The following is a 19,957-nucleotide window of genomic DNA, read 5'->3' on the forward strand; positions in this document are numbered from 1 at the left end:
GTTTAATCTTGTTGTGCATATTTATGCTCTCTTGGAGTTGACACCTGTTAGATACCCGCTTCACCAAATTCCAAGAGTTAAACAACAAATACGACCGGGAAGAACTGGATGTGGAACAGATGCAAAGAACTTGCGATGGAGCGCAGGCATGCCAGGTGTGGATTTGTCATGCTAAATTATCTATTAACCATTTCAATTAGAAGAGGCCCTTCTCAAAGTTACTTGCCTTTATTCTACTGTCTCGTCTGCAGAGTTTCTTTTGGTGGTTTAAAGTTGGTTTCCTTCATCAGCTCACAAGCTTTTTGAGAACAAACTAGTGTCATTTCTTGAATCAAAAGAAAAGCACCCACCGTGTGCGTCGCTTTCTTATGCGACAGAGTGGTGGGGGCGAGTAGGTGAGGGAAATGGGGGATGATTAGATATATTCTCGTAAAGGATGTTGAGCAGTCCGTCCGTTCATAATCTTGGCTCACCAAAATGTGCATCAACGTGACAAGAATCAAAAGGGAATAGATTCAAAGTGTCCTGTCAAAATCTTGCATATCATTAGGAGAACAAAATCAGCTTTCCTTCCTATAAAGAAGAAATGCATGGAGTTTTGTTGATACACAATAAATCTGTCGAAATTCTGTAAAATGCCTCACACTTGCATTTGGATTAAATTGTCAATATCGTTGTGCATGTTACGTGCAATCTCGAAGAGTCCTTTCTTTGCTATCAACCAGTGGAACCTTAAGTCTTTTAATGCATTTTCCGAAGCAATAAGTAAAGCAATGCTTGGCTGGGTCATACGTCTGTTTTGGGTTTGGGGTATATATTGTCGATATGCCTCAGTGGCTAATTAAGAGAATGCTAGGTCTTACTCTTTTCCAAAGTCTCTCCTGAAGCTGAAGATATGACTCTTACTTAAGCGACGAAAACTGAGCCGTCATTATGCCATAAGGTGAGCAGATGTGGGGACTCTTTCGGAAATTGCAAGTGTAAATTTCCTAGATACAAGTCTCTAAACAAGAGTTTCCCATTCAGTTCCTTACATTGGTGCCTGCCAATTCTGGAGTTAGAACGTGCTAATGGGTGCCTAGTAATCAGATTCCAGTTCCATACTCACATCCTTTTCTTTGAATAAAAAGATGGCAAACATTTCCTATTTGCCTACTTATGTTAATGCGGATCCATTAATGTAGCACATTGGAGTCTAGTGCCAACAGCATATGTTGTCTAATCTTTAATTAATCCGAAACTTTGTGCCGAAAACGTTCTTTTGGGGAAAGAAAATTTTACAGATTCTTACCTAAGGAACGTGGGATTTAAAAAAGGAGTTGACGAACGAAAAGGATTGCCCTTTTTGACTTCTTGCACATGAAGGAGAGGGGATAAATTCCCCCTTTGCATCTTTTCGACGGTGTTGCTAATATTGTCCACATTCACACTTCCCTAACGAATTACGTCATTCCGGAGCATAAGCTTGTCATCCTGTCCGCAATTTTTATTGCTTAAGAGGGCGATGTGATACCGCGAGTTAAATTAAGAAACAAGGGTAGTTTATTCTTTTTTCTTGACTCATCTGCTAAAGTTATTCTCATTTGCTCGTGAACGGAAGTCAATTTTGTTAACCAAAAAGGGCCGGAAGAGGAAAGTGTTGGCGTTCTTGGCGAGGTTCGATGGATACGCGATGTCGCCTTACGGCATGAATTATTATTAAAAATGCGAAAAATTCCGCGACATTGCGCAGGCATTCCCATGTACTCTTGCGGTTACAAGTGGCTACCGCAAGTGGCTGTAAGGAGTACGTTTGATTCGTTCACCTTCCAATCGAAAGTAGTTTAGACTGCAGCACGCTTTTACAACAATAACATCAAAATCAAATGCCCCTAGGCTACGAGATAAATGGACTGACCATCCGATGATTTTATTTCATAAATCGGATTCATAGATAATTGTCAATTAACTGAATTGCATGGAGGTAAAACGGATTTTCTGATCAAGAGAGAAAAAGGCGAAAAAAGAATGAGGGAAGATAGAGGCATTTTTAGTTTGGAAAACCTTGTTAGCATGGGAGCGACCATTTTTAGATCTGAAATTTGACCATTGAGCCACACTTGATTAATGGCAAATTGCCTCTTCCAAACATTATGGGCGAGGTGGACCAGTTGATGTAAGAGTTCTATGCCGCACAAGAGACAAAAAGTATAGCAGATCAGTTAAATTAAGTAGAAAATTAGATATAGTCATCATTTTGCCAGGAGACAATTGGCACATTGTGTCTTGTGCAGTCTGGGAATTTGTCGCGAGCTCAGTTCAGTGTGAATGCAAAACCAAGATCAAGACTCCACTTATGGCAATAACCCAGAAAAAGCACAGTAAGAAGAAGAAGAAGAAGAAGCAAGGAACGGGAGAGGGGAAGGAGAGGGAAAAGTTCAGGTCCAATGTCTTCTGTCTATTTTCCCAACAGGTTGGTAATTCATGAATGACTAGAAGCTTCAAAGCTACGATGTAACATATGATGTCTCTCTTTCTCTCTCTCTCTCTCTCTCTCTCTCAAAGTCTCCATTTTCCACCCCTTTTTGCCATTTTGGGCGCTGAAGAATGTAATTTTGGAGGAAGGAACTTCACTTTCCGACTAATGGGTATCCATCAGTCACCGGAAATCTATAAACTTAAAATGACTGTTGAAAAGAGATATTTTTATTTTCTTTTTACCAATTTGGGTTATTCCTTCTTGCATTCAGAAATATTCCTCACTAGCTGTGGGGCTCGCTTTTTGTGTTTGTTTTTCCCTCTGCCACTGCTTGCAAAGCATTTATTCCTCTCCTAACATTGTAAATCGGTAAGCTGGCTGGCGTTAAGTGTGGACGATGGTGCTTTGCCCTGCTTTGATTCTCTGTGCCCCAGAAAGATATCTTGCTTTTTTTTAAATGTCTTCCTTTTAACTTTTTGTTGTCTTTGCCCATCTTTTTCAATGGATACCTCTCTCTCTTTCTCTCTCTCTCTCTTGTGAGTTTCTAGGCGTTTTCTTTTGAGCAATGTGAGCTGGTGCGGTCGCTACACATTCTTAGTGATGCATATTCATAATGTTCTATTCCTTTCCCACGTCGCCTTCGGTTCATTTGGTTATAAATACATACAGTCACCCTTTGTTTCCTCATTGCAGCTCCTCAATCCCAGCCGTCGCCTCTCGAGTACTATTTCCGTGTGCTTTCTAGAGCTAGGGGAATGAGCTATCAGCAGCAGTCATCGAGCTCTGGTTTGTTCATCTTTAGTCAGACTAATGCTTCATCTTTCATGTTCTGTCATTCTTAAGGAAGCATGAGGACAGGAGCTAGATTTTCTTTCATTTTTAGTGCATAGCATAAGAAGCATGTTGATACTGCTTTCCACTTTCGCCAGCATAGCAAGGCAGCATTGTCACGAGAGAGAGTTATCTTTTCAGTCCTAAGCAGAAGCATGCCTCTTTTTTGCATTGTTGCCCCTTATAATGACCTTGTTTTTGCAACTACTTTCAGGTGGTAGAACGGCCCGAAGAACATTTGAGTTCGGGCGAACACATGTGGTGCGGCCAAGAGGGAAACACCAGGCCACTATTGTTTGGCTGCATGGCCTTGGTGATAATGGCTCGAGGTAGTCTTGCCCATCATCACTCTGATTTAATTTTTCAGTTGTGTGAAAAGAAAAAAGAAACTTTTGATGAGGAAGAAGCCCTTTCTTCTTCACTCTTCATTATGCTATTCATTATGGCAGCGGAGAGAAGACACACATTCTAGTCTAAGACATTCATTTCTCTTGTTTATGCCCGGTTCCATTTCCAAGATTGTTAAGAGTCTGTTCCCTAGTTTTTTCCAAAAAAAGCCATGCTGTACTTTGTACAAGGTCATTTTTTTATTTTCATGCTCGAGAAAGAAAAATAACTTATTAAAGAATATCAATGTCCTGGTATGTTCAACAATTCATGGGATATTGTGGTCCAGACGAAGCAACTTTGTTTTGAAGATTCTAACTTGTGCTTATTCCAATTTATCATAGACATATATAGGTGTAAGTATGTTCTCATCTTGTCTTATCTGAAGCTAAGCTAAGGCTACAGCTTAGGCTGAATGAGAGTGTTTGTAGTAGTTTTTAGCGAAGAGGGACCACTAATCCACTGGGTTTCACTGCAGCTGAACAACTGCTCGCTAATTTTGTATAAGAATATTCCTAACTTAAAACAAATACAATGATCTGGGAGAGACTTTTATGGATGCTCAGTCTCAGATGATTTTATAGAGATAATTTCGCTATCTTATAGCTATTTAAATGATCACGACAGATGAGATTGTCCAGATTGGGAACTTTTCTGTGGCAGCTATTGTAGATTCTCAAGTTCTTGAGATGAAACTTTCCCACTGTGCTGGTCCTAAGGCTATGCATACTTCCATGTCCTTCATCTGCATGAAAATTTCTAAATGAAGTAAACTCTAAATCTGCTTTCTTTGGCTGGCTCAGCTTGTCCCAGCACTTGGAATCCCTCTCTCTTCCTAATGTAAGTGTGCTCCTCCTTAATCTCTGCTGCTTGAAATAAGAATTAGTTTGATATCAGGAGGCTTATACATCTAAGGAAATTTTCCTCAACCAGGTAAAATGGATCTGTCCAACTGCTCCCACCCGCCCCGTGGCTTTATTAGGCGGGTTTCCATGTACTGCATGTAAGATGATTAATCTATTCCTATCTTTCTCTTTTTTTCCAATACAATCAATTCATCCATGTTGTAATCTAAAATATGTTTTGATGCATGTTCCCAGGGTTTGATGTTCGAGAGATTTCAGAAGATAGTCCAGATGACTGGGAAGGCTTAGATGCTTCAGCAGCGCATATTGCCAATCTTTTGTCGACAGAACCAGCTGATGGTAATTAAGACCAGAAGAAAATTTTGTAGAAGAAGCATTACTTTAATATCTGCAATCTCTTAACTTTTTCTATCTGGGACTACCTTCTGGAACTAATTTCCAGATAGTGGTTGTCAATTAAGCAGAAAGTTGGGATAAGAACATCACATTTTCGCAACTTTTGTAATAGGAAAGATCACTTAGATAGTCCATATAACCAAGGCAGTCACAATCATTTGCAACACCACTGTCTTTTTGGCTGATAGTATGCTTAATTGTATGTGCCATGTGCTTCTCTCATATTTACTAGTAAAAAGTTGCTGATCAATCAACAATTCCATATTGAATAACATTCTGTGATTTAGCAACTGCTTGTCATGTTTTTGCAGTGAAAGTTGGCGTTGGAGGCTTCAGTATGGGTGCTGCCACAGCTATTTACTCGGCAACCTGTTTCGCTCTGGGTAAATACGCAAATGGAAGTCCATACATGATCAACTTAAGGGCAGTTATTGGTTTGAGTGGTTGGCTTCCAGGCTCAAGGTAATTATTCAAAGCATTTTATATTTTCCACGTAAACGGTCAGTCCACTCTTTTTCTCCATGAGTTCTGGTTAGACAAAAAAAATTTGGGGAGCATTCGCATCAAGTGGTCTCTTTTGGTTTACGAGACTCTGCGTCTATTGTTGTCAAATTGACATCACAAAGTTCCTAGTAGCCAGAGTTTTGCATAGTTCATACCAAACACCTTCTTTTCAGGAGAGAAATAATCTGATTCAGTTGTTTCTTCAGCAAATCTGACTTTTCTCTTTATATTAGCATAGTACTACTAACAATATGAACCCTGCTAAAGTCATGTTGTCCAAAGGAAGCCTTAAGTTGATTAAGTTAGAATGGGTAACCCAAACATGTTCTTTCGGACAATTTAATTCTTGCTTTCTATCACAGGAGCTTGAGAAACAAAATGGAGGTATCAAATGATGCTGCAAGGCGTGCCTCATCCTTGCCTATGTTTCTTTGCCACGGCACAAGTCAGTATTTCTCGTACATCTTGCTCTTTCAGTCTCTCTTGCAAGTCATTCAATTCTAGTGATTTCCGGCCCCTCTAAATGGTGGGCATTCTCGATTCTGCCACAGATGATGATGTAGTCAATTTTAACTTTGGAGAGAGGTCGTCCCGCTACTTGAGCTCAGCAGGATTCCGATATGTTTTATTCAAGTCGTACGACGGGTATTGAGCTGATTCCCTTATATTAGGAAAAAATATGCACTGGACTATCAGACTTATACATTTATGAATGTTTATGCATGAATGCGCAGGCTCGGTCATTACACGGTCCCTAAAGAGATGGACGACGTTTGCCATTGGCTTACTGCTAGGCTGGGGCTCGAGGGTTATGGCTAATAATGGATTCAATACTGAAGCATTCAGTTTTCCACGGGCATTGGTGGAAAAAGAATGGATGACCAACATATTACCAAGAGAGGAGAGAATAAATGAAAAGTAGGATGAATGCTGATACAAGGAAAAGTGGATGAGGGGGTATACGCTATAGTTCAATTCACCTTCGCTATTTTCTTGTTGCCTATCCTAATAAAGTTTTGGGAGTGCTGCTTACACATATGTAGCATGTAATGGGTAGTAGAGATCTACTTTTTTCTGCAATTTAGAATTCTTTACGAAATAAGAGTTATGTTTCATCGTTCATGTGGCACCCCTCTCTCTCTCTCTCTCTCTCTCGACATAGGAACGCACGTGAATAAACTCCGTGCGACCTACTCTTCTTTTGAGAGAGCTTAGCAATAGACGCGTCTTAATCTTCAAGCGTGGAATGGAAGTCTGGAGAATTTGGAAAGTTCAACAACTGAAGAGGTCCTTCAAAGTTCATTTGCAAGAAAGGTAAATGAAGAAAATGAAAGGGAAAATCTTGCAATTCAATGCGTCCTGTAGGATAAAAGAGGTTCGACTTTGCCGGCCGGTAGATAACGCTCAACAGAATTTGTAGGGTTTAACTCCTGCAAAATTCAGCTTCATATTCCTGAATGCAGACAGTACTACAGGACTCGTGCTACCTTTCCTGAGCAAGGACTGAGTAAGTAGGACACTGGCCAAAGTAGGGGAATGCAAATCAACACTTTGAACCTGCTGAAACACTCTTCTCTAGGAAATGACAGAAACAGATAATACAAGGATAGCTATGCACATCGAAAGGCGCCAATTAGTGTGATTTATCAAAACCTCTTTCCCAGACTAAGTTCTGGTCGAGAAAACATGTGAGTCAGTACATAAAACAGGTTAAGCAGGCGGCAAATCAGCTCCCGAAAATCGTTCTGCATAACGCCTAAGATGAAGTCAAGAGAGAAACATTTCAAAACTGAGAGAAGATGGGGGATTCTTAGAACAGCAAGAACAATACAAAACAATCTCATAGACCAGTCAGGAACCGAGAAGAGTCACAGAAAGTGCAGTCGAAATGCATCGAACCAATCAACCCAAGCAAACTGAAGACAGATTAGAATACTCGAAATCAATTCATCAAGGACTAGAGAGAATCTAGGCGAGGCTGGACTTCTTTGGGAAGGAGGAGCATCCGATGACTCGGTTGGATCACGATTGCCGTTGAGAGCGTCCATGTTAAGCGCTAGAACAAGCCAACACACGAGTACCAAGCATTAGATTGATGTTTGTTCCAACGTTTGCCCAAAACAAATGCATAGTGCATACCTAGGCCCTTTGAAGAATGACGCATCGACATTGGTTGCGGAGTCGGTACAAATCTTTCATTTGAAAAAGTGGGTTAGACTTACATCCAAGATGGTAAGAATCTATCACATGAGCTAGCTTGTTGGGATAATGGCACAATTAGTCTATAAACTTTGACAAAACATGCAATATGTTCCTTAAACTTTTAATTTATTCAATATAGTTCATGAACTTTAACTCAATATGCAAGGTCATTCCTAAACTATTAATTTGTTCAATTTGGTTTCTAGAATTTCGATATATGTTCAAGTTAGCCTCTGTGCTATTTAAAAATGTTTAATCCAATTATTCGTTTAATTCAAGTTCAAGAATCACATTGAATAAATCTAACGTTTAAGGACAACCCTGCATATTGAGCTAAAATTCAGAGAACACATTACACATTGAATGAACTATATGTATCATTCTCCCTTAGCTCGTTCACCCTGTAGAATTGATCCGACTAACTGTCAATAAGAGAGAGAGAGAGAGAGAGAGAGTCTCTGTATGGGCCTCAGTCCTTTGTACCTTTCTTCCGGCCCATAGAGAGTCTCTGTATGGGCCTCAGTCTTTTGTATCTTTCTTGCGGCCCATATCCGCTTACAAACTCCAACCTCGTCCAGCTCTGCTAAACCCTCCGAAAAACCCCTAAAATCGCCCCCCGCTTCCCGGCGAAAATCAAAGTCGGAATTTTTTTTGCCGCATTTTCCTCCGCCGCCGCCGCCGCCGCCGCCGCCGCTTCCCCGCCGGCCCGGCATGAACTACCGGTTCCAAAACCTCCTCGGCGCCCCCTACCGCGGCGGCAACGCCGTCGTGACCAAGAACACCCGCCTCATCTCCCCCGTCGGCAACCGCATCGCCGACACGGACCTCCTCAAGTCCCAGAGCGCCACCCTCCCCTTCCAGTGCTCCTCCGACGTCTCCCGCCTCGCCGTCTCCCCCGACGGCGCCTTCCTCGTCGTCGTCGACGAGAACCGCCGCGCCCTCTTCGTCAACCTCCCCCGCCGCGCCGTCCTGCACCGGATCACCTTCAAGCACCCCGTTGGCGCCCTCGAGTTCTCCCCCGACGGCAGGCTCATCGCCGTCGGCGCCGGTAAGTTGGTCCAGATATGGCGGTCCCCGGGGTTTAGGAAGGAGTTCTTCCCGTTTGAATTGGTTAGGACTTTCGCCGATTGCAATGATAAGGTGATGTCGTTGAAGTGGAGCCCCGATTCGTCGTACTTGCTGGTTGGGTCGAAGGATTTGACGGCGAGGTTGTTTTGCGTGAGGAAATTGAAGGGTGGTTATACTAAGCCGTTCTTGTTTTTGGGTCATAGGGATTCCGTCGTCGGTTGTTTCTTCGGTGTGGAGAAAGGGACGGACAGGGTCAATAGGGCTTACACGATAGCTCGTGATAGTTATCTATTCAGCTGGGGTTACAGTGGGGATGTGGAAAATACGGGTGGCGGCGAGGAGCCGCCCGCACCAGGGACTCCAGAGAGGAGTAATGAGAGGGCTTTGGAAGTTAATGTGAAGAAAAGGAAGGAGCTTGATGATGAGGAAGATGGTGGCGTGGAGGATGGTGAGTGTTTGTTGCATAGAGGTAAATGGGAGTTGCTAAGGAAAGATGGTTTTATGCAACAACAGGCCAGAGTGACATCTTGTGATTATCACCGTGGACTTGACCTCCTGGTTGTAGGATTCTCTAATGGGGTGTTTGGCTTGTACCAAATGCCCGATTTTGTTTGCATCCACTTGTTGTCGATCTCGAAGGAAAAGATCACGACTGCAGTGTTCAATGAGCTTGGTAATTGGTTGACATTTGGGTGTGCAAAGCTTGGGCAGTTGCTTGTGTGGGAGTGGAAATCAGAGAGTTACATACTGAAGCAACAAGGACATTATTTCGACGTGAGCTGCCTTGCATATTCACCTGATTCGCAACTCTTGGCCACTGGAGCAGACGACAACAAAGTGAAGGTAATTTCGATTTTCTCAATGAAAAAATCGTTTACTTTGCGTGCTTGATGTCCATTGGAGTTGTATTGTGATTTGGGTAAATATGTGTGCTTTGAAGATGTGTGTGCTTAAAACCTAGAAAAGAGTTTCTGTTTGTTCATGTAAAATTTCTGTTCGTATTTCGCCTGCTGAGCTGCATATTATGCTTGCTTTTGTGCAGCTGAGTGATTGCATTACTTATAGGTTCTCTTTTCGAAGTATGGAATCAACTTGACCTCCCTATGTAGAGCTGAACTATTGCCACCCCAATTTTGGATGGAACCACCTTTTTATTTAAAGTGACAGAAACACCCTTATTCCATTGATACTCAGTTAAGTAATATAACGTTATTAATATTCACTTACTTCCCATTCAAAATTAAGGGTAGAAATTACCTCAGAATATTTATCCCTTGATTTATCTATTGACCATTCTAAGTCCTGGACAAAAAAAGCGTGATTTTATAAAACAATTGGATTTTTTGTTTGTTTAAAACAAAGAGTCTAATGTCATTCATTGATCATTCTCAAAGTTAATTTTTCTATTGACCTCACAAATGAAAGAGAAAGATTGCATTTTTATGCTCAACTTATAAGTTCCAATCTTACTATCATCTGCTTTGATTATTTTGTTTTTTCTGTCAACTATTCCAATCTTCATTTTGTTTTTCAATTTTATTTAACCATCTGACATGCAGAGCCAAACATCTATGACATCACATGACAAGACAAATATGCCATGAGAATCTCACTTGATTTTGATATGGAATTAAAGAATTTGATATTAATCATATCCGGGATTTCATATTAATTTGAATTAATTTTTATAAACTTCTTTGTGTGGTGTTTTGAACATATGCACTCAATGTCAACAACGAATATGAATCTGTCTGTGTTAATGAAGTTCACGTGAAAAACTATGCAAGCTCAATTGAAAATTTTTGATAATGAATACGTGCTCAAGTTACCGTATAACTGGGGAATGAATAGATTAATATATTTAACCAAAAATATTATAAAATTATTATTTATATGCATGTTACAATACTCGTAAATTTGGGCATTTAAATTTGATTCCCCTTTCCTGAAGTTTACTTGAATGAAACAAACCTTCATGCCAGCATCAATTTAATTAGAATGACCATGTGTGCTATTACTTAAACCGCATCGAAGGCACGGTTTTATGACTGGTTCATATAATAAAAGTGAAGAAAAAATTTGACCTTATTTGGATGAAGGCAATAAAGTTTCTGTTTTTCTGATAAGGAAAAAAAAATGGCAGGACAAACAGAAGTAGAGAAGGAAAATGAAACCGTAAGAAAAGTGACAACTATTAAGAGAGTGGGGGCTAGAAATGTGGGTATAATATGTAATGTTATTTATTACTTAATCAGTATTGATGATATAAGGATGTTTTTGTCACTTTAAACAAAAGGTGTGGTTCCATTGAAAATGCAGGTGGAAATAGCCCCACTCCCTAAGAATTGATAGAAGGGAATTTTGGCAAATTGACTTTGCCAGCATCATAATCCTGATTTCTTCTCATTTCTTTTCTATGTAATGCGAAGGTTCTATTTTTCAACAATTAGTGCTACTTTGTGTTGATGGACACTTTGACCTGATGTGGAAGCTTCTTTTGCACATTCCAGGTCTGGACAGTTTCCTCTGGCTTCTGCTTTGTGACATTTTCGGAGCACACCAATGCAATTACTGCTCTCCATTTTATGGCTAATAACCACTGCCTCCTTAGTGCATCGCTTGATGGGACTGTTCGTGCCTGGGATTTATTCCGCTATCGAAATTTCAGGACATTTACGACCCCTTCTTCTAGGCAGTTTGTTTCTTTGACTGCAGACCAGAGCAGTGAAGTAATTTGTGCAGGAACCCTTGATTCATTTGAGGTAATTTTTTTTTTTTTTTTCATGGTGAAGGAATTACTTCTTCATAGTTATTTATAATCCTAACTGAATTTTTTCACTTGTACCAGATATTTGTGTGGTCGATGAAGACAGGCCGCTTGTTGGACATTCTAAGTGGTCACGAAGGCCCTGTTCATGGTTTGATGTTCTCTCCCACCAGTGTGAGTAGTCTGTGCTTTTTGTCCATTTGGTCCCTATAACTACCATTCATGATCTTAATTTTCACCTATTATTTGAGTCTGTGTTAACTCTGTTGTGCTTATTTATAAGTCATTGCTTTGCTGGTTCAGTTATGATTTTAAAGCATGATCGGTAATTGTTTGTCTGAATTCTTGAATGTTCAGGGGTAATTTTGACTTTTAAAGATTAGTTTCGTTACATCTTTTGGCTGATGAATTTTTCGTATCCATCTTAGGCGGTCCTAGCTTCATCCTCATGGGACAAGACTGTCAGATTGTGGGATGTTTTTGAGTCAAAAGGCGCTGTTGAAACATTTCCTCACACACATGATGTTCTTACAGTTGTTTATCGTCCGGATGGAAAGCAGCTGGCTTGTAGTACATTAGATGGGCAGATTCATTTCTGGGATCCAATTGATGGTTTGTTGATGTACACAATTGAGGGCCGTAGAGACATTGCTGGGGGTCGACTTGCAACAGATCGTAGAGCAGCTGCTAACTCAAGTTCTGGAAAATACTTTACAACTCTATGTTATTCGGCTGATGGGAGTTACATTCTAGCTGGAGGAAGTAGCAAATTCATTTGTTTGTATGATGTTGCTGAACAGGTGGGTTTTAGCAGTTCTATTGTGTCCCGCTTTGTCAATGCTCTAATGTTGCTATGCTCTGAAAAATCTTTAGTCTTGGTCATATGTTCCTATTTATTTTTTTGTATTTATGCATCTGTGGTACTTCTTGTGATCGCAAGGTAATATTACAGAAACTTGGCTTAATTAACAAAATGATACCTACACCTGCCCTTGGTTGAGTGTTCTTAACTCTTTATATTATAAATAGAATTGCTTGTGTGCTGGAATATTTACAATCTGATCAGAAGATTGGGAGATTTAATCTGGCAATTTTCAGGGAGAATTAATGACTTTTCACATTGTTATTACAATATGCTGCAAGTAAAGATCCGCTTTGTACTTGTTGCAGAATATCTCTTGTTGTCTTTTTCTTCCGTGTGTTGCTGTAGTTTCCTGTGCGAGTGAAAATGTGCAATAATTTCTCTCATTTTTTAAAGCAGATCGAATTTGTCTATGATACATGTCATTTATGTTATCATTTGGAGCTCCAACTTGGTATGCATTTGATGCAACAAGGTTTTTTTTTTTTTTTTTTTTGTTACTTGAGAAGTGTAATGGCCAGTAAATCTAGTGCCGAGGCGGTCTTCTGCACTGTAAAGGCTGCACCGCTCCAGATATTTGACCTTATGATATATGGTAATCAGTAGTCTCATTTTCTATGAGGAACCTTTTTCAGGAAGGGTAAAAATAGAACAGACCTTTTCTTCTCTATCTTTTCTCCATGTCGAGTGGTGCATTTGTGTTCTACCTCGTATTGGCTATCTACTAATGCATTTTATCTACGATTGGCAGGTTTTGCTACGTAGGTTTCAGATAACCCATAATCTGTCTCTCGATGGAGTACTTGATTTTTTGAATTCGAAGAAAATGACAGACGCTGGACCTCTAGATTTGATTGATGATGATGATACCGACACAGAAGAAGGAGTTGACAAGCAAACCCGGGGAAAGTTAGGCTATGACTTACCAGGATCCATGCCTAACCGTGGACGCCCCATTATTCGAACAAAATGCCTGAGGATTGCCCCAACTGGTAGGAGTTTTGCCGCTGCCACAACTGAGGGGGTTCTAGTTTACTCCACTGACGAGACTTTCATCTTTGATCCAACTGATCTAGACATCGATGTGACACCAGAGGTACAGAAGTTGGATGGTAACATCTAGTCTTTAGCTATGAGGAAGGAATGTCACAGAGTTTAATTTAGTTATGTGAGACATCTTAGGCAAAGTGGCGATTGCAAAAATTGCATGTCGTGTTGTGCTTATACTGGAATTTTGAAGCAGCAGACTTATTCATCCATAATTATTTTCACTTTGTTTGCCAGGCCATTGATGCAGCTCTAAGTGAAGGTTTAATAAAGCGGGCGTTGATTCTCAGTCTTCGTTTGAATGAAGATTCACTGATCAAGAAATGTGTTTTTGCTGCAAGTCCGGCGGACATTCCAGCTCTTGCTTCATCTATTCCTTCTAGATATTTGCAGAGGCTGATAGATGCATTCGCTGGTCTTTTAGAAAATTGCCCACATCTGGAGTTTATTCTTCGGTGGTGCCAGGTATTGCGTGAGGTCTTGAATGTTTAAACATATCTGGATGCAATAGCTTGTTCATATGTTCAATAATGATATCGCTCTGCTTGTTTGGCAGGAAATCTGCAAAGCTCATGGTCAGTCTATCCAACAAAATTCACGGACTCTGCTTCCTGCCTTGAAATCCCTACAAAAGGCTATCACAAGAATGCATCAAGACTTGGCAGATACATGTGCCTCAAATGAATATATGCTTCGCTATTTGTGTTCTGCGGGCACCAGACAGAAAGGCTCACCCTGAGATAAGAGCCACTTTCCCGAGTATTTGTTTGATGGGAAGGCTCATAATTGTTTGTCTTATTGATAACATTAGCAGATCATGCCATCCTTACAATATCTTGCTGAGAGCCCTGTCATGCACAGAGCGCTCCCAGCATCTAAGAGCTGGAGTGCCATCTTCAAAAGCATCTTTTCAGTCTTTGGCAGCCCAAAACAGAACAGGGGCGTTCCTTAAAAGTTCTCCACTTCACATTCATTGATTGTAAATATGCTCAATGGTCCTCTGACATCCCGGGTTTCAATTGTTTGTAACTGCAACTCAGGCCTCTTGAGCATGTATTTTTGTAGAGGGGTTATTGTGTTTCTTCTTCAGATGTTTTTGATGGACAGTTTTGTATTCAGGAAGAGTTTTGTCAATTCTTCCCGTTGCAATTGAGAAGTCGTCGTTATGAATTTCAACGATAGACTGCGGGTTGAATTGCACTCCTTTAATGTGTGATTGTCTGATGTTTGGTCGATTGGACCCAGATTGCCTTCAGAATGAGGTAGCACGCGTGTTTACTAAGAACGAATTTCAACTGTATTAAGCAACGAATGATCTTTAACGAATTGATCTCCACCATCAGATCATGTTAGGTGTTTTCATATAATTTTTATGGTAATTAGTCAGTTGCACTGGAAAGTTGATTCATCCAAACCACGTAGAGACTTTAGCAGTACTTAACGGGGTCACACTTACTGTCATATGAAAGCTAGCCATTAAGATGATCGTAGTTTGGTACAAGTAGATCGAGCATCAATATGTGCACTAAGCGAACATTTGAAAGTTACCCAATACGCTAGCCATTCAATGATTAGAAGAGAGAATGAAAATATAGCATTCAATGGCTCGAAGACATGCAAGAAGAGAGAACTAAAACAAGCTTGACAATATATATTGATTTTATGTTGCAAAAGGACAATGTAAGACAATTACAAATCTAATTAAAGGGCTGCCGGGTTCCAATCACCGCCTATTGCTAGATGACAACCATCTGTGATCCCGCCACCGAAGCCTCTGGGCATTACGCCTACTGGCAGAGAAGTCGTTGGCTCTTCGCGCACTCCCATTCGACTCGTATCCATATCTTCCCCGCGGTGTCCTCCGCACTGGCATGCGGCTTCGCATCTGTCTACTGCTTTGGTCAAAGCTCTGCAAGAGGTACCCATTCACAATCTCTGCCAAAGTCAAGGCCCAGGACCAATCAACCTCAAACAGGGGCATTCGATCCAGACTTCCATTTTCTGCCGTCAACAATTGGCCAGCATCCGTTTCATCCTCAAGAAAAGCTGACTCTAGGGTGCTCCGGAAATCTTCGAGCTCTCTTTCCCGTTCAAACCTCCTCCAATCACGCTGCCGTGACGGATCCACTTCAGATGGCCTGAAGTATGGGTGCTCAGATCTAGCATGCTTCCTTAATTCCGAGTAAGTCCCAGTGAACGTACATGTCTCCAAGGAGCAACTCCTCGGTTTGGAATTCATGTACTGGCGAGCAGCATCACTGACAACCCAACCCAATATCTTCCCTCTACAGAAAGGGCAGACAAGCTTCGAGTCCGCACCACCCCCGCAAAGGCCATTACTACTAGATATCATCTCTCCCTCTATTGTGCTGGATGGAGGGACTTGTTGAGGTAATGCTGTCGAGGGAGATGGAACTGGTGATCTATAGAACTGGTCGAGACAATTAGAATGGCGGTGGCTGGTGTTGCACATGTATGGCCGGCATCCCTTTTCTTGAGATGAACATATCAACAGGACAGCATTGTGAGGATGCTCCATGCAAACGGGGCACCTAGTTTCCTCCCACTCCCTAATGTTTTTAGCTGAATCAACTGGGTCACCGGAATCACACAACTTAACATGTTGGGAGGAGCAGGGATAAGGAGCTGCTGAAGACCGATGGTCAACAATGGAACGGACTGTTCTATCTTTTGGCATTCTAGACTGTCGATGCTTTCCCACTAAGCACTCTTAAAATCTCTGCAACATACAATTGACAGAATCAGTCGAATAAACCTAGTAAAAGAAGTGTTCTCAAAAAGTAAGACGCAACATAAACTCCCGCCACAGGAGTTGATTTCTTATTCACATGCAGACCAAGCGTGTATGATCGGGATTGCCTAACGTTGTCTCTTTGGGTTTCGCCTTTTGTTTTATCACAAGAAAGTTCGACCTTTATTGAATATCGAAACGCTATCTAACTACGTAAAAGCATTAGGAACCGACATCTGAAGTCATCTAGGAATTTCAATCGATGGAAAGCCAAAAGATACAATCTTCAAGCTGCCCCAAACACTGCCGGATTCTATAGAAGAACAGGGCAATCATGCTCACAGATTGATGCTTAGAAGCAAAGAAGGTCATGGACCCCCGATGGATCCTATGCTTGCCCCCACAATGATCCCATCTACAGTAAGGCCAAGCCGTCAACGCAAGCAATCACAGAAAACTAAGACATCCAAACCCACAAACCGAACAGAGCCAGATAACAAGGAACAGCAGAAACAAGCGAGAACGCGAGTACAAACCCTATCCTCCACAATGATCTCCTGAACACTCCATCACCCTTAAAGATCAGAACCCCAAACGGCGCACAGCAAGAAATTTGAGGCAGGAAAGCGGCACCGGACACACAGAAAGAACACGACCCGGAATTCCAGAACCGACGCGAAGTCTCCGCCGGGCTCTATCAAGAACCGGTTCTTTCACCACCGACCAGAACCTACGACACTAAGCACACGAGTCCCAACTTGTGCGACGATGGACGGTAGCAAAAAAAACGCAGGAAACGAACGCGACGAGCTACCCGCGATTCGTGACATCGATTCGAACCCGGTCAAAAGAAAATTCCAAGAGAGATCGAAAGCGACCGCAAAGATCGAACCAGCAAAAGAACAAGAAAATCAAGACGCGCCATGCGACAGAACCGCAAGAAAGGAAAAACCCAGATGGAAAAAGACTCGAAAGATCCACGACAAGAAGACGACGGACGACGGACGAGGTTAGACGAAGCAGAAGCAGCAGCAGCAGCAGCAGCAGCAGCAGCAGCAGCAGCAGGAATCGCAGAGGAACTCACCGGGTATCCCGACGAAGACTGGTCGCAAAGCTTGCTGCTCAGGTGGGCAATTTATAGGCGCGAGGAGAGGGGGGGACCGACTATCCTCGATAAATCGGAAAAACGTTAAATTCATCGAAAATCTCGACCAAAACAAGAAATAATTCATCGAAAATCGAATCATTAAAAGGATTTTTGGGCAGCTAACTAACTTTGATCTGATATATTTCCTAAAAAATATCATCATCATCATCATCATCAACATCATCTCGAATTTTACCCTTTCTTGCGAAAGTCGGGATGAGGAAGTTTCCTAACCTTAACCTGTTTTAGTACCTTCCTTTCCAATATGGTAATGGTTCGGTAAGCTGCACATGCGATGATTTAGTACGGTAGATGCATAAAATAGTTCTTTTTAAAAAAAAAAGATCTTGCAAAAATAATTTTATAAGGGATTCATCATGATCAACAGTTTATTAAAAAGTTATTATTTACGAAATTACCACTACATATATATAGAGAGAGAAATTGTTTTGAGACTTAAGTTTTAAAATTGTTAGGAGATAGATAAAGAAAAAGATTCAAGAATGTTGAAATTGTAATGCGCGACATAATATAAAACTAACGATTACTCCTTTATCCATTATTTAAATACTTAAAAATTATTAAATGAGGTACTTTAGAAAAGAAAAAGAAAATTGCAATCTTTAAATGCAGATGATCCTACAAACAAAAGAACAAAAAAATAAAAACTTTTTGCTTTAACAATTTGGTAGATAGTACATATGAGCGTTTACCATCAAAAAAGCTGTCCGATTCAATCTTATCTAAAAGAATCGAACTCGATTTTTAATTCTCCCCCATAATATAATCCTATATATTTCTGCATTTCTTTCCACCTTTAATCTTGTTCAATCTTTTAATGTTCTTTGCCTAACTCCTGTTGCATCTTCCTCTATTTCTTATTAATAAGTAAAGGGCAAAGCCCGAAAAAGAGTTGGCAAAAAGATCAAGGCAGGTGAAAGGGAAAGGAATTTTTATTCGATTCGAGAACAGAGCTTGTTGTCCCCGATGAAAGTCCAATGTCCCCACCGCAAGACAACCCGCACGCTTTCGGACAACCGAAAACACATAGGAAAGCAACAGAGGACCTACAAAAACACGTCCCAATCCGAAATCGCAATGGAAAAACACATAAACTGCGGTGGCGACCCGGAGGAGCTAGCTAGTTGTAGCGGGGCGGGTCGTCCTTATATAGCAAGTGTCGCTTGGTCCGTCTTCTCTCGTGTAGAAGGCCAAGATTCGAGTTCAGTCACTCGGGCCTGTTTAGTAACCTATCTATTTTTGGGAATAATTTTTGCTCTCAAATAATTCTTTTTTATCCCGTTCTCCAGACAAGTTTCTAAATATTTGTAGGCGATGGGTAACAACTCAAGATTTCTATTTCCAGAATAGTAATGCGTTTGACATGAATATATATTGTGATTTAGGATTTCTTTTCATTTTTAATACTTTTATTATATTTTTCTCTTTTTCCTTCTCCTCCTTCTTCTTCCTCTTGTCAACTGGTGATTGGCTAATGAGGTCATGGTGAGCTTGTCGGAGCCTTCCTAGACTTGCCAATTTATCCGGCCATCGGTGAGGCTTGACCTCACCCAAATTTGGCAAGGCTAAGCCTCGCCCTAGCCTAGCGAGGCTTTGGTGAGCTTGTTGGGACCTTACCCAATTGGTCATTGGCCATCAACATGGTTGGCGATCAGTTGGAGGAAGAAGAAGAAAAAAAGAAAGAAAAGGAAAAGAAAAAAAAAAATAGATTGATTTTGGAGTTCTTGGGAATAAATAAATAATTTTTTTCTACTTTTTGATTTTATTTCAAATCTATTTCCGAAAATAGAAATGTTCTTTTTTTATTTCGAGAACAAAAGAATAAAATCAGGCACTATTTGGCATGTTACCAAACAAGCCCTTATAAACAACACTTCCAATCCTTCTTCTTTAGCTTGCGTGCCGAAGTCACAATACTTGAAGAATAGATATAAACATATGTAAATAATGTTGAGGAAATTTCTCTAATTGGTTTTGAAAATTGACAAAACATTTATCGATATATTTAATGATTTTGATGATAAGTGTTCCCGGTGTAATTCTTGAAGCATATATATTCAAATCTTATTTATTATAATTAAGACCCTAGTAAATCCGATTCTCTACGTTGAGATTTGATTATCAAACAACTGGAGAACTTTCCAAACTGCCATATGTGCACAGTGCAACGGCTAGGAAATTGGCATGGATTTCTTGCTATAATCATTAATTGTCTAGGAGGGATGAATATCGATGTGATCTTTCCTTGATAAAGATTTGTAATACACGCGGCAATCATTTTGAGACGACATACTTTTGATACAAAGAACTCAACTTATGGAAATCCGATTTATTATATGGGCAACGGAACCTAAGGGAGACTTTATTCTTGACATGCTTAAAACTTGAATATCTCAAAATATAAAATTCAGAACATACCAACCCTATTCTATCAATAATTTAGTGGCAAATATTGTCGTTCTCTACCACTACTGCATGCATCGAAATCTATTCACTAAATTCTATCGCCTCAAACTCCTAGTGATTCAACCGTGGAAATTAATCCTCTATCATCATCGAATATAGAAATCTCCGGATGTCATAAATGCCCTCTTTCTTTCTTTAGTTTCTATTCCTCTCCTACCACCCTAGCTATTAGGTCCTCAATTG

The 19,957-nt window shown here is 40.7% G+C and overlaps 3 protein-coding genes across 6 annotated transcripts; 2 read left to right on the plus strand and 1 right to left on the minus strand.

Annotated features, from left to right (window-relative positions):
- The first annotated feature begins 16 nt into the window (after positions 1 to 16).
- Positions 17 to 6,564, plus strand: LOC104423156 (acyl-protein thioesterase 1). Of its 2 annotated transcripts, XM_039303509.1 has the most exons (11): positions 17 to 155; positions 2,274 to 2,452; positions 3,152 to 3,244; positions 3,504 to 3,618; positions 4,480 to 4,516; positions 4,610 to 4,679; positions 4,777 to 4,881; positions 5,250 to 5,400; positions 5,805 to 5,887; positions 5,994 to 6,087; positions 6,177 to 6,564. In XM_039303509.1, the coding sequence occupies exons 3-11, from the start codon at positions 3,214 to 3,216 to the stop codon at positions 6,259 to 6,261; spliced, it is 771 nt and encodes a 256-aa protein (XP_039159443.1). In that variant the 5' UTR covers positions 17 to 155; positions 2,274 to 2,452; positions 3,152 to 3,213; the 3' UTR covers positions 6,262 to 6,564. The 2 variants fall into 2 exon arrangements, with proteins under 2 accessions (XP_039159443.1, XP_010033922.1); XM_010035620.2 differs by lacking the exons at positions 17 to 155; positions 2,274 to 2,452 and adding an exon at positions 2,609 to 2,627.
- Positions 6,565 to 8,245: 1,681 nt separating this feature from the next.
- On the plus strand, positions 8,246 to 14,583 carry LOC104423157 (periodic tryptophan protein 2). The gene is made up of 7 exons (XM_010035623.3): positions 8,246 to 9,555; positions 11,223 to 11,474; positions 11,561 to 11,653; positions 11,908 to 12,279; positions 13,093 to 13,437; positions 13,626 to 13,853; positions 13,945 to 14,583. Exons 1-7 carry the CDS (start codon positions 8,356 to 8,358, stop codon positions 14,125 to 14,127), a joined length of 2,673 nt encoding a protein of 890 aa, XP_010033925.3. The 5' UTR covers positions 8,246 to 8,355; the 3' UTR covers positions 14,128 to 14,583.
- A 432-nt stretch (positions 14,584 to 15,015) lies between these two features.
- LOC104423158 lies at positions 15,016 to 17,408 on the minus strand. Of its 3 annotated transcripts, none has more exons than XM_010035625.3 (2): positions 17,225 to 17,408; positions 15,016 to 16,128 (listed from the first exon to the last, which is right to left on the minus strand). In XM_010035625.3, the coding sequence occupies exon 2, from the start codon at positions 16,084 to 16,086 to the stop codon at positions 15,112 to 15,114; it is 975 nt and encodes a 324-aa protein (XP_010033927.2). In that variant the 5' UTR covers positions 16,087 to 16,128; positions 17,225 to 17,408; the 3' UTR covers positions 15,016 to 15,111. The 3 variants fall into 3 exon arrangements, with proteins under 3 accessions (XP_010033927.2, XP_039159651.1, XP_010033928.2); XM_039303717.1 differs by lacking the exon at positions 17,225 to 17,408 and adding an exon at positions 17,147 to 17,164; XM_010035626.3 differs by lacking the exon at positions 17,225 to 17,408 and adding an exon at positions 16,677 to 17,135.
- Between the last annotated feature and the right edge of the window lie 2,549 nt (positions 17,409 to 19,957).

The sequence above is a fragment of the Eucalyptus grandis genome, chromosome 10 (genome assembly GCF_016545825.1).
Source record: "Eucalyptus grandis isolate ANBG69807.140 chromosome 10, ASM1654582v1, whole genome shotgun sequence".
NCBI lineage: Eukaryota > Viridiplantae > Streptophyta > Magnoliopsida > Myrtales > Myrtaceae > Eucalyptus > Eucalyptus grandis.

What these genes read in the sequence shown, in the direction of transcription:
- LOC104423158 (XM_010035625.3), bottom strand. Translation starts at nt 16,086, where the DNA reads ATGCCAAAAGATAGAACAGTCCGTTCCATTGTTGACCATCGGTCTTCA.
- LOC104423156 (XM_010035620.2), top strand. An exon ending in GCAGCAGTCATCGAGCTCTG is followed by an intron (nt 3,245 to 3,503) that starts GTTTGTTCATCT and finishes AACTACTTTCAG; the next exon opens with GTGGTAGAACGGCCCGAAGA. An exon ending in CTTGGTGATAATGGCTCGAG is followed by an intron (nt 3,619 to 4,479) that starts GTAGTCTTGCCC and finishes TGGCTGGCTCAG; the next exon opens with CTTGTCCCAGCACTTGGAAT.
- LOC104423157 (XM_010035623.3), top strand. Translation starts at nt 8,356, where the DNA reads ATGAACTACCGGTTCCAAAACCTCCTCGGCGCCCCCTACCGCGGCGGC. An exon ending in TGATGTTCTCTCCCACCAGT is followed by an intron (nt 11,654 to 11,907) that starts GTGAGTAGTCTG and finishes TATCCATCTTAG; the next exon opens with GCGGTCCTAGCTTCATCCTC. An exon ending in TTATTCTTCGGTGGTGCCAG is followed by an intron (nt 13,854 to 13,944) that starts GTATTGCGTGAG and finishes CTTGTTTGGCAG; the next exon opens with GAAATCTGCAAAGCTCATGG.